The sequence below is a fragment of the Lynx canadensis genome, chromosome B2 (genome assembly GCF_007474595.2).
Source record: "Lynx canadensis isolate LIC74 chromosome B2, mLynCan4.pri.v2, whole genome shotgun sequence".
NCBI classification, from domain to species: Eukaryota; Metazoa; Chordata; class Mammalia; order Carnivora; family Felidae; genus Lynx; species Lynx canadensis.
This window is the reverse complement of record NC_044307.1, coordinates 53505340-53518565: the sequence shown is the minus strand read 5'-3', so window position 1 is coordinate 53518565 and position 13226 is coordinate 53505340. Positions and strand designations below refer to the sequence as shown.

General features: G+C 34.4%; 1 protein-coding gene across 1 annotated transcript in view; it reads left to right on the top strand.

Moving 5' to 3' along the window:
• Positions 1 to 4751: 4751 nt before the first annotated feature.
• Positions 4752 to 13226, top strand: part of BMP5 (bone morphogenetic protein 5) — a 119918-nt gene continuing 111443 nt past the window's right edge. The window contains exon 1 of the mRNA XM_030315736.1: positions 4752 to 5933. Within this exon, the coding sequence (XP_030171596.1) occupies positions 5444 to 5933 (490 nt within the window). The 5' untranslated portion in view covers positions 4752 to 5443. The remainder of the gene's footprint in view (positions 5934 to 13226) is intronic.

Below are 13226 nucleotides of genomic sequence, written 5' to 3'. Positions count from 1 at the left end.
CAGCTGTCCCCTTTCTTGAACTGTCACAGTCCTATAGATTTTGAATTTGTCCATATGTTGGTAAAGTCTTCTCTCTGTAAAAGTGTAAACTATAGAAAGTATGAATTTAAAAACCTTTATTTTGGTACTCTCTAACTTGTTCTATCAAGTGCCTTTTCCCATGGTCCAGGCATTTTCAAGTCTCAACTCATCCCAGTGTCTACTGGGTGTCTCAACTCTATATGTACCAGAATGAGCCTTGGCATGGGTAGCATTAATTACTAGACCACTAGAGAGTGGTCTCTGTCAAGGTCTCTTGCATTGTACTATAGGCCATAAAACAGCACCTAAAAGGACCAAACAAGTAAGCCATTGCAATTCAAAAGAATGAGGTATTAATTGACAGGGACAAAAGTTGCTCTTTTGGGTCAAGGACCACATTAATTGAATAGGCAGTAACTTAACCAGCTCTCCCTGTAATGATAGACCAAGGTATTTTGCAATTACTAATGTAATTCATTGCATGATGCTTTTCCTTCTAAGTCATTATGATTATCTAGTATTGACAGAAGTTTGTACTTCAATTTACATCTGGGATGAGGCATATAATAAGCAAATTTCTTCATGAAAGTAGTAACTACTTCATGAAACGAAGAGCCTAATCACTAAGAGATAAAGTGATTGGTCAACTAGTATGCCTAATGAATCCTTAGCCCTATGCTTCCAGAGAGTACTGCCTTAAAGACAAACAAATAAATAAACAAAAACAAACAAACAAATCCTCTGGAATATTGTTCATCATTGTTAAAAAATAGATTGTGTGACCAGTATTAATTGAGCTGCTAATATGTACGGTTTGACAGTGATGAACAAAATAAAATAAGCTCCTAGTTTTATGCAGCTTACATTCTAGCTCATTTCTCAAGAAGTAGAAATATCTCAATTAATAACCATATTTGAATAATTTGATGCCCTTAGATCAATTGAAATGATAGTATATGATTATAAACTCTGTAGGGACAAGAAACTTGTTTGAAGTTTTTGTTGTACCTAAAGTATATAGCACTTAGTAGGCATTTAATAAGTATTTGCTGAAGGAATAAATAATTCCAGACGGTGGGCTATTGCAAATGAGTTTTGACATTATAAATTGCTTTACCAATGAAGATATTCTTACATGGTTAACTGCATAGCATACCCAACTATTTAAAATATTATGTCATAATATTATGACATATTATTAAAATATAATGTCAATTCATAATTTGACCAATTGTTCTCAAGGCAGTTCATTGGAGTCTATTTGTCAGATATAGTCCTTAGGTATTTCATTAATAGTGTTTGATTCGTAATGATTAAATGTTGGCTTATTCTCCTTATGTAACTATTAGAAAACCTTCTCTCATGAAATGATATAAAACTATCTTAGGAATGTGTAATAATGCAAAGCATATTGAAAAATTCTGTCTTAACTTAAAAATATTCACTAATGTCACCATTCATTAAAAATAATAACAGACATTAAAAATTTTTGGTGACCGTATTTAATTATTCATTTCCAAGTTTTCCTTAACAAATATTAATTAGATAGAGGGAAAAGTGTAGGCTGTCGTGTTTGCGACCCCTTTCAGGTACTGCAGACAAATCTAAGGCAGAGAGTGGTAGGATAGCACCACTCAGCCTTCCTTTGGACCACTGCTAAGTGTGCCATATTCTTGTATATGTGCTATGTTTTGGGCTCAAAAGGAGTGAGTTGAAGGCAATTTAATATTACAGATGCTGCTCTTTTCGGTACTTGTGCATGTATTCACCAAGAAGATTCCAGAAGCCTATGTTTTCCCCGAATTCTCCCATTGCTGCCAGCCTTTCCAATCTCCTCTGTGATCTCCTTTCCAACCTTTCCCCTGACTCCCTCCAGTTGATAGCTTCTTAAGAATTTTAGAATCACATTAAAATTATTTTGGAATATTTTCCAGACTTGAGAGATAATTTAAGAATGCAGATATCATGTATCTTAAGGTATCTTTCACTGCAGTCATACCTTTCACTTAGGAATTTTTGTTTCAAGGAGAAGACAACAACAAAAACAGAAGTGAAACAGAAGTGAAAGACCCTTCCAGACAAAACAGATTTACAAATACTTTAGCTTTCTTTTGAGTGAGTTTCTTTTGAAAGTCTGTCTACTGGATGTAGTTAGTTTACATATTCACAGATGAAATGCATCAAATTTTCATGAAGGAAAGAGAAAATGAACAGAAAGAATGGCAGTGAAGAAATACTTCTTATCTGGATTCAACTGTATCTGTACCCGACCAGAAGGTCACTTCCATTAGTATATACCTCAGACAAATATTATATTATGAGAGGTAGGTTTTTATGAAGGCTCCTCTTCTTGAAATGTAATTATCTGTAGGACAACTCTTGTGATGCCCTGGTCTTTCTCCAGTCCCAACTGCTTTCTCAGCATATATTTATTCAGTGTGTTCAAAGACTTATACAACTCTTAAATACATGCTCTGAAATTTAAAATGTTTATACTTTGCAGTTGCAGATACTTTATCTTTCAAATTGCTCTCATGTAAATAAATAAAAATCTACCTGGGAATCCAAATGATGTAGTAAAATGCATTTAATTGAAAATGAATCTGACTTTTCATTTGGTGGTTAGCATTTCCCCTTTATTCCTGGCAAGTTTTTGCTTCTTTATTTTTTTTCCCTCTCATTGCACATGTTGATCCTTTTGAAAAAATGAATGTTTGCCAAATCTAGTCTGAGTTGGAAGGGAAGGTGGGGGAGAGTAGATACTAAAAATTCTGTCCAGAAATATTGGCAACTGATTTCCAATGTACAGGTAGGCTACATGCCTGGTTAAGCAGTTAAATTACAATGACACTGATTGATATTATAAATCACGCTTTGAGAAAATGAGTTTTTGAGACTAGTGACACCTAGACTCATTTTTATTTTTCACTTGTATCTTAAGGAAAAAAAGTCAGCACGTGTGGAAGATAATAAAAGTTGTTCTTCCTCTAGTGTGGCCAATTTTTACTTATAACTTTATGCTGTACTCTAGAGACATGAAGCATATCCAGAACTTGATAATTTATTTTAAAATGTAGACAACAACTATAGTAGACTTTATCTGGGATTGGTTTTATAAAAGAAGAGAAAAAGATTTTTTTGTTTGTTTGTTTTTGTTTTGTTTTGTTTTTTGGTCTCAAAGTGCTTGATTTGAATCCACAGCAATGACCAAAACATTCTTCCTTTGGTTTGGATATGAAATAAACAATTTCAAGAATTTGAGTGGTTTAATCCATTTCTTATTGAAACAGTATTCTTTCACTGACTTATAACCTGTTTATATGATGTGTCTTTTATAGAGGTGTTCCACGTATGTCAGTACTTGGGTCTGCTACTGTGTGTACATCCTACATGACTGTCAATAAAGAAAGTTCAGCAGGGCAAATATTAAACAGAATTATCAAGTTCAGGGCAGTGAGTTTGTGTGAGAAAAATGAGGCATACAATAAAATTCTGCAAGTCCTTTCAGTATCTTGCCTTCACCAATAAACTGAAGACTTGTGAAAAATATGACTATGCTTTAGACACTCTGAGGAAATATTTAAAAAGAAATTAAACAAGAAACCAGGCGCCTCTAGGTAGAGTAAAAGAAAAACATTAAAATTTCATAATAGTTCTAGAATTTGCTCGATAAATCTACACTGGTATCAGAATAATATACCAGACAATGAAAGTACTGTGAGCCCTAAGGTTAAGTGAGAGCTTGTAAGGAAAATTATAGCTGCACAAAAACATTGTAGACTTCCAAATTTTAAAGGCATTAAACATTAAGGATAAACACATACTTTGCTCATTTCCTTGGATTAAGTATGGTAGTTTAGAAAGGTGTGCACTTTCCCCATTACGCCCATCAAATTTTGAAAACGCAAATTTCAATCTGCATGTAGTCATAAGGAATATTTGACTTGTGTTTATTTGCATGGGTTAAAACAAACCAAAGTACTGAGTATAACTTATGGGAAAAATCTAATTTGTAAGTGTGTTTACATTTCAACTGAAATGACTTAAAAGAATCATGACACTGTATTCTAGGGTCTTCGTATGTCAACTGTAACTGACTTAATAAGAGAAATATAAATACATTTTTCTGTTTAAAATTTTTATATTTAAAATCATTAGAGCTGGGCTATCTCCCCACCATTATTGAATTACTATAACTACTGCTTTGGGAGCTAGAATATATTTACTGGTGATTAATTCTCTACTGTATTTTATTCTAAAAAGATCTGGCTGTCATTAAGAAACAACAAAATAACCTCAATTTACAACTCTTCCTTTTATTTTTTAAGACATAAACTTCAATAACTCATAAAGGCTAGAAATAGCCTCAAATATATAACTGAGATGTATGCTAATTTAGCCACAACCTGAGACTTAATATAGAAGTGTATTAAACGTGTACTATGAAAAGAGAGATCTAAGAGAGTACTATATAAAATTGGTGGCAAAGAATTTCAGCCTGCTGCTTGAAAACTTGCTCCCCCCCCACCACCCCCAGAACTTAAATGCCCCACATATCACTGTGCTATGTTAGATGCGTGGCTATAAAATTGGGAAAATGAAGGCTTTTCTGGTAGCAAAAGGGTTAAGTTCTTTTTGCTTTACCAGTTTCAAATTACAATGAGAAGCCTCTTCTTTCCCAGCAGGGTTGTGCTTACATTACTCTTTAGATCTCCCTTGAAGAGGGCTGGTATATTTGTGCCTGCTGGAGGTGGAATTAACAGTTAGAAGGAGAAAGGGATTGAATGGACTTACAGGAAGGTTTTCAAGTAAATTCAGGGAAACACATTTACTTGAATAGTACAACCTTGAGTGTTACTTTACACTAAGACGACACAAAAGATGTTAAAGTTATCACCAAGCTGCCGGACAAATCTATATTCCAACACCAAGGTGCAGATCAGCATAGATCTGTGATTCAGAAATCAGGATTTGTCTTGGAAAGAGCTCAAGGGTTGAGAAGAACTCAAGAGCAAGTGAAGATAACTTTGGGAACTACAGTTTATCAGAAGATCAACTTGCGTTAATCCAAATACCAAAGGCCTGATTATCATAAATTTATATAGGAATGCATAGGTCATCTGATCAAATAATAATAGCCGTCTTCTGCTACATCAATGCAGCAAAAACTCTTAACAACTGTGGATAATTAGAAATCCAAGTTTCAGCTTTCTTAGAGATAACTACTCTTGACATATTCCAAAATATTTAAAATAGGACAGGAAAATCCGTGAGGATGTTATGTTCAGAAATGTCACTGTCATGAAGAATAGGTAAATTTGTTTTTTCAGCTACTGGGAAAGCGTACCTCCTAGGAACTTTTACATTTTTTTTTAAGAGGAGAAGAAGGACTAAAAATATCAACTTTTGCTTTTGGACAAAAATGCATCTGACTGTATTTCTACTTAGGAGTATTGTGGGTTTCCTCTGGAGCTGCTGGGTTCTAGTGGGTTATGCAAAAGGAGGTTTGGGAGACAATCATGTCCACTCCAGTTTTATTTATAGAAGACTACGGAACCACGAAAGACGGGAAATACAGAGGGAAATTCTCTCTATCTTGGGTTTGCCTCATAGACCCAGACCATTTTCACCTGGAAAACAAGCTTCCTCTGCACCTCTCTTTATGCTGGACCTATACAATGCTATGGCCAATGAAGAAAATCCTGAAGAATCCGAATACTCAGTGAGGGCATCCTTGGCAGGAGAGGCCAGAGGGGCAAGAAAAGGATACCCAGCTTCTCCCAATGGGTACCCTCGTCGCATACAGTTATCTCGAACGACTCCTCTGACCACCCAGAGCCCTCCTCTAGCCAGCCTACATGATACCAACTTTCTGAATGATGCTGACATGGTCATGAGCTTTGTCAATTTAGGTATGTTGTTCTTTTATTTGTTAAACTCTGCTATTACAAAGTGGAAGTTTTACTAATAGTAAAGTAGCTGCCTGGTAGGTGGTCATGTTTATATAGAGTCATTTTCTATAACTCTCCTCCAGCTTCTGTTTCCTTTCTCTCACTGAAGCAATGTAAGATTTTGCTTTAGGCAACAAAGTCATACACACACACACACACACACACACACACACACACACGTATGTATGTGTATATATTATATATACATGATTTTTTAAATATGAAAAACTAAAATTAAACACTTATGGTTGGGCAGACTTGGGTCTTTTTAGCTCTTGTTAAAATTTAAACCTTGCTTTAATGTATGAATAAACAGGCAGTAGTCTACAAAAAAGGAAAATTTATGAGGATAGCTATGGTATGGGCACAAAGGTATTAATACAAATAAAAAAGAAACAAGCATTTACAGACTGAAAAGTAAGAGTGACACTCTAAAACATTTTTTGTTAGCAATTTAGCAAACATATAAATGTACATAGGTATGCCACCTAAAAACTCTCATTTGGGGGAGATAACTACTGTGAAAATATTAACATGCAATTAACTAAGATCAAATACTATTGTAAGAGATTACTATCAAAGATTTTCAGGGAGAGATTCTGAAATGCTATGAAAAATATTTTGGAAAAGAAGCTTCAAACTAACATTTCTTAACTTCTTAATGATGAAATGATATCCTTCCCATTTGATTATTTCCAGAAGCAAGAGAAATATAAAACATGCTACGTGGTCTTTACCTATGCAAAATTTTCCTTTAAGATGAAAAATGAATTGAAAAATTCTTTAATTAGCAACATTACTAGAGAATACTTTTTTAAATTATATTTCTCCCAATGCTGGTACTTTCATGGTAGTTTTTAAATAGTGACCATATCAAATGGTAAATTAGTGTCCAATATTTTATGTCTCAAAAATATTAAAGGGTTAACACTTCAAAGTGATTTTAAACGGGCTTTAATTAAAAAAAATGTTTTACTCGAGTCTGAAGATGAAAATTTACTATCTTCAGACATTCAAAATATCATAGGATATATTTATTTTTAAAGATACAATTTCATGAACAAATTGAATCAACTTGATAAAATTAGAACCATTTTAATGTAAAAACTTTCAAAACTTTGAAAACTGCAGTCTGCTTTGACAGAAAATTGACATGTTTTGTTATACTTAATTAAAACCTTCCTCATATATCTCAAAGAAAATAGTCTTTGAAAAGTCAGATAGCAACAAATTTAAATACATGAATGTTTTTATAATACATGTTGCTTAAAATGCTCTGCTCATTTGCTCTTAGCAATTCTACCATGAAGGATAAGGTGCTTAATAAATCATGTTTCGTGTTACTAGAGACAAAGCTCTCATTATGAAGTTTTAGTAAGTCATCATTGGTTGCCCTAATCAGGTGTCCTGGAGGCCTTTTCTTCTACATATAATTAACAGGTTTCGTTAGCAACTTTCAAGCCATTAAATATGGCTTAATTCTAAATTAGTTTGATTGCTTTTTCCTAGTATAAGTGGTAAATGCACTGTGGCTCATGGTATATTTTACTTTGTTGCAATTTCTAAAGCATTAGTCAATAATTTAAAGGAGTTTTAATATTTTAATAGAAAAATTTCGACCAGCATGATTTACATATTCATAAAATAAAATCATTGAAAAAATTAGTTCAGGTCACGTAAAATCTGACAGGGAGGAATATGTTATGTACTTTAAAAAACAATAGCTCAGTCATGAATCTGTTCTAAAATATATTTTATTGCAATCAAATATTTTGATCATTCACAAAATAAATATATTTCAGAAAAGAATTAAGCATGATTTTGGAATGAATGTGCCATTACTTTTTATACATTTACACAGAATAAGAAGACCAAAACAATAATAAACAGTTTTATTCGGCGACTTCTTGGACCATTTTATCATTAAAGAATACTTACATTTTTTAAAATCAATGAAATTTTGGTTGTATTGTTTGGATATAACAACAAAGCAGCTTGTTAACTATATCGTGAAACACAATTATTCATTTTACTCTGGAGGAATAATATCAGATAAAACCTTCAGGAAATATTTATTTTTATCATGCTTCAACTGCTGAGTAGTGATTTATCTTCAATCATAAACCATATTGGTTTTTTTATTTAATAATTCCAAACTAAATGTCTCACGTGAAATTACTGACAAATTGACTCTGATACTATTTCTTCGTAGTCTCTGAGGAAAATTGAACCATAATTTTATTTTATCCTTAGACCATGCTTTCTAACATATCCAAAGCTTATAACCAATCACTACCTAGTAAAACGCTTTAACTTCTGTATTTCTTCCATACTGAAATAGCTCAAAGCATACTTAGAAGAGGTAAAAGTGTAATATGATTAACTGCATTAAGAATTTCAGTGGTTCTTAATGTAACGTTCATTAACAAATAGTATCTGCCACTTTTATCATGTTCTTAGAAGACTCAGGGGGATTTTATTTATTTATTTATTTATTTATTTATTTATTTATTTATTTATTTATGTGTCTTAAAAGATATGTGTATCGTGGGGGCTAAAGGCAAATTACTAAATTAGCAATAGGCAAGGGATTTGTATTGAGGAAGTCACTTGGATGTTTAAATATGTGAAAAGAATCTGTTGACAGTCCCCATAATAAGGTGAATTACATTAAAAGGATGTAGCAGTATGCTTTTTATTAATGCTTGTGTGTCATTTTCAAGTCAAGTAATGGATTTTCTACAATTATCTTGTCATTCAGGAAGACATTTTTTCTAACGTTAGTTTTGCTCAAGAACAATTAAAATGAATTTAAACTCTGTATCATATTTAACCAATGAACCATTTTTTAAAATTTCAGATAAGATTAAATTTGTTTGTTCCTAAGTGAAAAATAGATTAAAACTTCCTATAAGATAAAAATAAAATGTGAAAAAATTGCCTTAAGGTCAATGTAAACATGTAAATAGGAACACAAACACATTATTTTGACCCTTATGTTGTTTTAGTGATTTGCTCACTTTGAAGAGATAAATATTAATTGCTGTGTGAAGAGAAACTTCTCACTGTATTGGATTCACTATTTTAGGCCAACTTTTGTCAGTCTCCTACTGTCCAGATTTTATAGGTTTACTCTTCTTCTGCTTTGTCCCTGAAACTGGTGACTATCACAGGCATCTTTACTTAGTCAACACCATGTTATTTTGTTAAGAACAAAAATATCTTTCTGATAAAACTTTTCTTTTTTAACCATCTCTCTTTCAAAAATGTTAAGGATAGTTTATATATCAGATATCTATGCCAATAAAAGGGAAGGTTAGGTAACTTGCTTATAATTTTTAATTATATCTTCTGTTTACATTAAGATAAACAAACACATAGTGCATTTCTAAGATCTTTAAATTTAGAATGCAATTTTATTTGGAAATTTGGCAAGGGTACAATTAAAATGATGTCTTATTGTAGATGTTTTGAAGGAAATTACAAAAAGCAATAAACAAGGGAAATTTACTTCTGTATTATTCCCTGTCTACGTGTACTTCTCCGATAAAGAAGAATTTGGAGTTTTTTAATGATTTCTCATCGGTTGGATTGGAGTCAAAAACTTTAGGTATATTTCAAGAACATATATTAATTCAAAAGCATGAAAGCACATAAATATGATACTTGATTTTTTTAAATTTTATAACATATTTAGCATGTTATGATACGATGCAGAAAAAAAAATACTTTTAGAACTTTAAATTAAACCCTTCTCCCTTTACTTCCCCAAATCATTAAACGGACCTAGTACTGGAAGAAAAAATGCTTATGTTCTCGGTTGACAGGTTTGAAAGACATCATTGATATTTATTGTTGCTTTTGGCTGACTCAAGTGCCCAGTGGAGAGGAATTTATGCACAGATCTACCTAAAGATGCCTATCTATGTAGTCTCTCCAACAGGGTTATTAACACTTGTGTAACATAAACATACCCATAAACACAAGATTTTTTGGGGGGGGGGGTGACGGGAAAGGAAGAAAGATGATCTAAAACCATTATAGTACATATTCATGGGTTATACCTGGAATAACAGATACTAACAACGGGTAAAACAGTAATTCTTGAACACCTTTAACTTTTGAAGAGAAAAGAAGTTGCTGAGGGTGGAAATCTCCTTGCTCTATTCTTCAACAACCTTTGGCATCCATAAATGTGACCCAAGGGATTCTTGTTCATTGTCAAATGATGGGCCTGGCCGAAGAGATAGGTGTAATCATATGGTTTAATTAACAGCTTTTTCTCATCTTAATGGTCCTTCACAAATAGCCCGATTTAAAAGTTGAATAAGAAGTAACAGCTGGAAATGAGATGGTATGATACATGAACCCAAAGGGCTTGGGAAGGTCTCACCCACCACCTCCAGCTCCCCCTTTTATTCTTCCATTTTTTCAATATTGCCTCCCTCTCTCTTCACCCCCTCCCCTCACATTATTTGGCCTTTCCTGTTTGCTCTTTAGTTCTCTGGTCTCTCTACCTCCAGGCTTTCTTGGCACCCCCTCCCTACGCCCCCACCCCTTCCCGAGGTCTGCCTTTGGTCCTTGTTTCTTCATAGCTGGAGGCTTAGATTAGCTGAAAATCAATTAGTTACAGCTTGATCATTTAGGGACAGTCTCCTGTTTCTCTGGTGTTGAGAAGGAAAAGGTTATGATGTGCCAACTGTGGCCTCAACTCATCAGGAGAAAAGCTCCCCAGGGCATCAGGACTTCTCTGGCTGTGGCCATCCCCTGTAATTGTTTCTTCACCACCCTATTCTTCTTTGCCTCCTCACCTCTCCTGGAGGATCCCATTGACAGAATTTAATTGTTTTTGCCTTCCCTACTTTATAGCATAATTAAAATTTAAAAGGGGACATTTAAGGGAAAGTAAAAAAAATGAACAAAAATAATACTGATAGAAAATGTAATTCTCTGTTACTTTATAAAACTCCTTAGCTTACATTATTTTTAACACTCGTGTCCCATCTGTGAAGAGAGTATTTCCTTTTTTTTTTTAATTGAGAAAGAGGATGAGGGAGGATAAAAAGATCAAGAGGAGAGAATAATGAGGATGAAACAGAGAAAGAAATACAGTAATTTTTTAACAAGCCCTTAAAAGAAAGAATGAATGAAATGAGTCACTAGAGGCTGGTCTTTGGGTCGTGCAGGTGGAGGATGTGTTGGGAAATCCTCAGTCTACCTCATACTGACACAGCAGCTAATTCAACATCCCCAACCACATCGGCTCCAGCGGGAAACCCTTTCATCTTTCCACACTAAAATACCGAAGTGGGGAAAAGGGAGGGGGGCTGTGTGTGTGTGTGTACAAGGAGCGTACAGACAGGCTACTCACATTTACAGTCATAAATAATGCAGTGGCTCAGCTTGAAAAAACCACAGGTTAAAGGAAGGGGCTTCCCTGACGCACAGAGAGGGGCTGAGATCAGAGGAGCCACTGAAAGGGTTGGAGCCAAACAATGCATCCCTTGTTCGAAGTCGTATTTATGAGTGCTTCTTTGCACCTTCACTTCATATTTTATTGGCTGGGCTGTGGGGTTTCCCCATTTGCTCATCTCTTAAAATAATACCCTTGGCTGAGATATCCTTTAAAATGCACTAGTCAGCCCTGACAAGTGGCTCATTTATTTGGGGGGAAAAGGGAGTCTGTTGTGATTTTGATATCCGATTGGGATGTGTAAGATCCAGTTGCCGATCTTAAAGTGATGACAGAAGATAAAAATAATACTCCGGGTATTTACCTGCCTTTCTCAGAGATATTTACGAGAATCCGAGAATCCACGTAATCAAGTAGTAACCCCTGATTTGCGTGAGTCTTGTCTAAACGAGGGCATAAAATTATCACCCAAGAAAGTAGAAACAAAATCTATTAAAGTGTGTAATGCTTAAGAGACATTTCTGATTAGCACGAAGGATCTTTAGAGGTTTGGGGGAGAAAGGAAAATAACAACGCTCCATAACCAAAGAGAGGAAGGCAGTGAGTTATGTAAACATCACATACAACTTAAAAACCAAGACGTGTGATTTTACGTAATGTGATTGGTATAGAAACTAAACTGGGATATGTGCTAAGTTCTAAGACAGTGAAGACCCCTGTCTTCATAAGGATGTGGCCTTTATTATATTTTTATTTATTTTTTTATAAGCAGTAGAGTGTTGGTGCTTGCATTAGAAGAAACAACTCTGTATTGTAGAAATAAAGGAATCTAATTAAATTATCCCTTAGATATTGTGTTTATTTAACTTCTTTCTGGAAGTAAATAACAATTTTTATTGTTCTTGTTGTTTATCGGCTATCCCGGAGGTGTTAGGGAATAAAGAATATAGTTTGAGAAAGTCAAGATAACCAGATGTAGATCTCATTTCAATTTTATTCAGAACCAAGAGACCTGTCAAAACCAAAAGATTTATTAGCATTTACAAGCCCCTTCAGCTATTCTTATGCTGTATGATATGAGAAATTCAATTTTATTTGTGAGGCATAGTTTTTCTGTCCCTATGGTAACTTTGTGATTAGTCTTCCTATGTAGGAGCCATAGTTATTGCTAGAGTCTTAAGTCCATGGCATATTACTGGACACATGCCTTTAAGGTTTAATTACAGACTAAACCTGATTATATTCCTTTCTGTGTTTCCATCACAGGAGCAGAATAGCATAGAAGAAGCCAGAATACCTGGATTAGAATCCCATATTCCATACTTTGTAGCACTGTGACCTTGGGCAAGTTACTTAAATTCTCTCTGTGCCCCTAGTTCCTTATCTAAAAAGTACCAATAATAATGCCACCTTCCTCATTGTGTGTGGAGAGGATTAAATGAGGTAATAGGCATATAATGTTAAGAATAGCATTTGGAACATAGTGAGACCTCAAGAAATAGCTCTTATTGTTACTAGAGTTGCATTTGTATCCAGTGTCTGCACTACATCTGCAGGAGTGGCTAAACAGCTTATGGAGCCCACTGCAAAATAAAAGTGTGGGGCCTCAGTGTTCCAAAATGATCAAGAACTCCAACATAGGGGAAGCAGAGTATAAGCTCAAGTAGGAGGTCCTTCTGAGTGGGGAGTCTGTGCAACTGCACAGGTCACATGCCAGAGAAGATTACATGTTGTGACAGCAGGAATCATGTCCTATTCATCCCTTTTTATCCCCAGGGTGTATCAGGGTCCCAGGAAAAAAAAAAAAAAAAAAAAAAGAGCCAGCATGAGCAAACTGAATC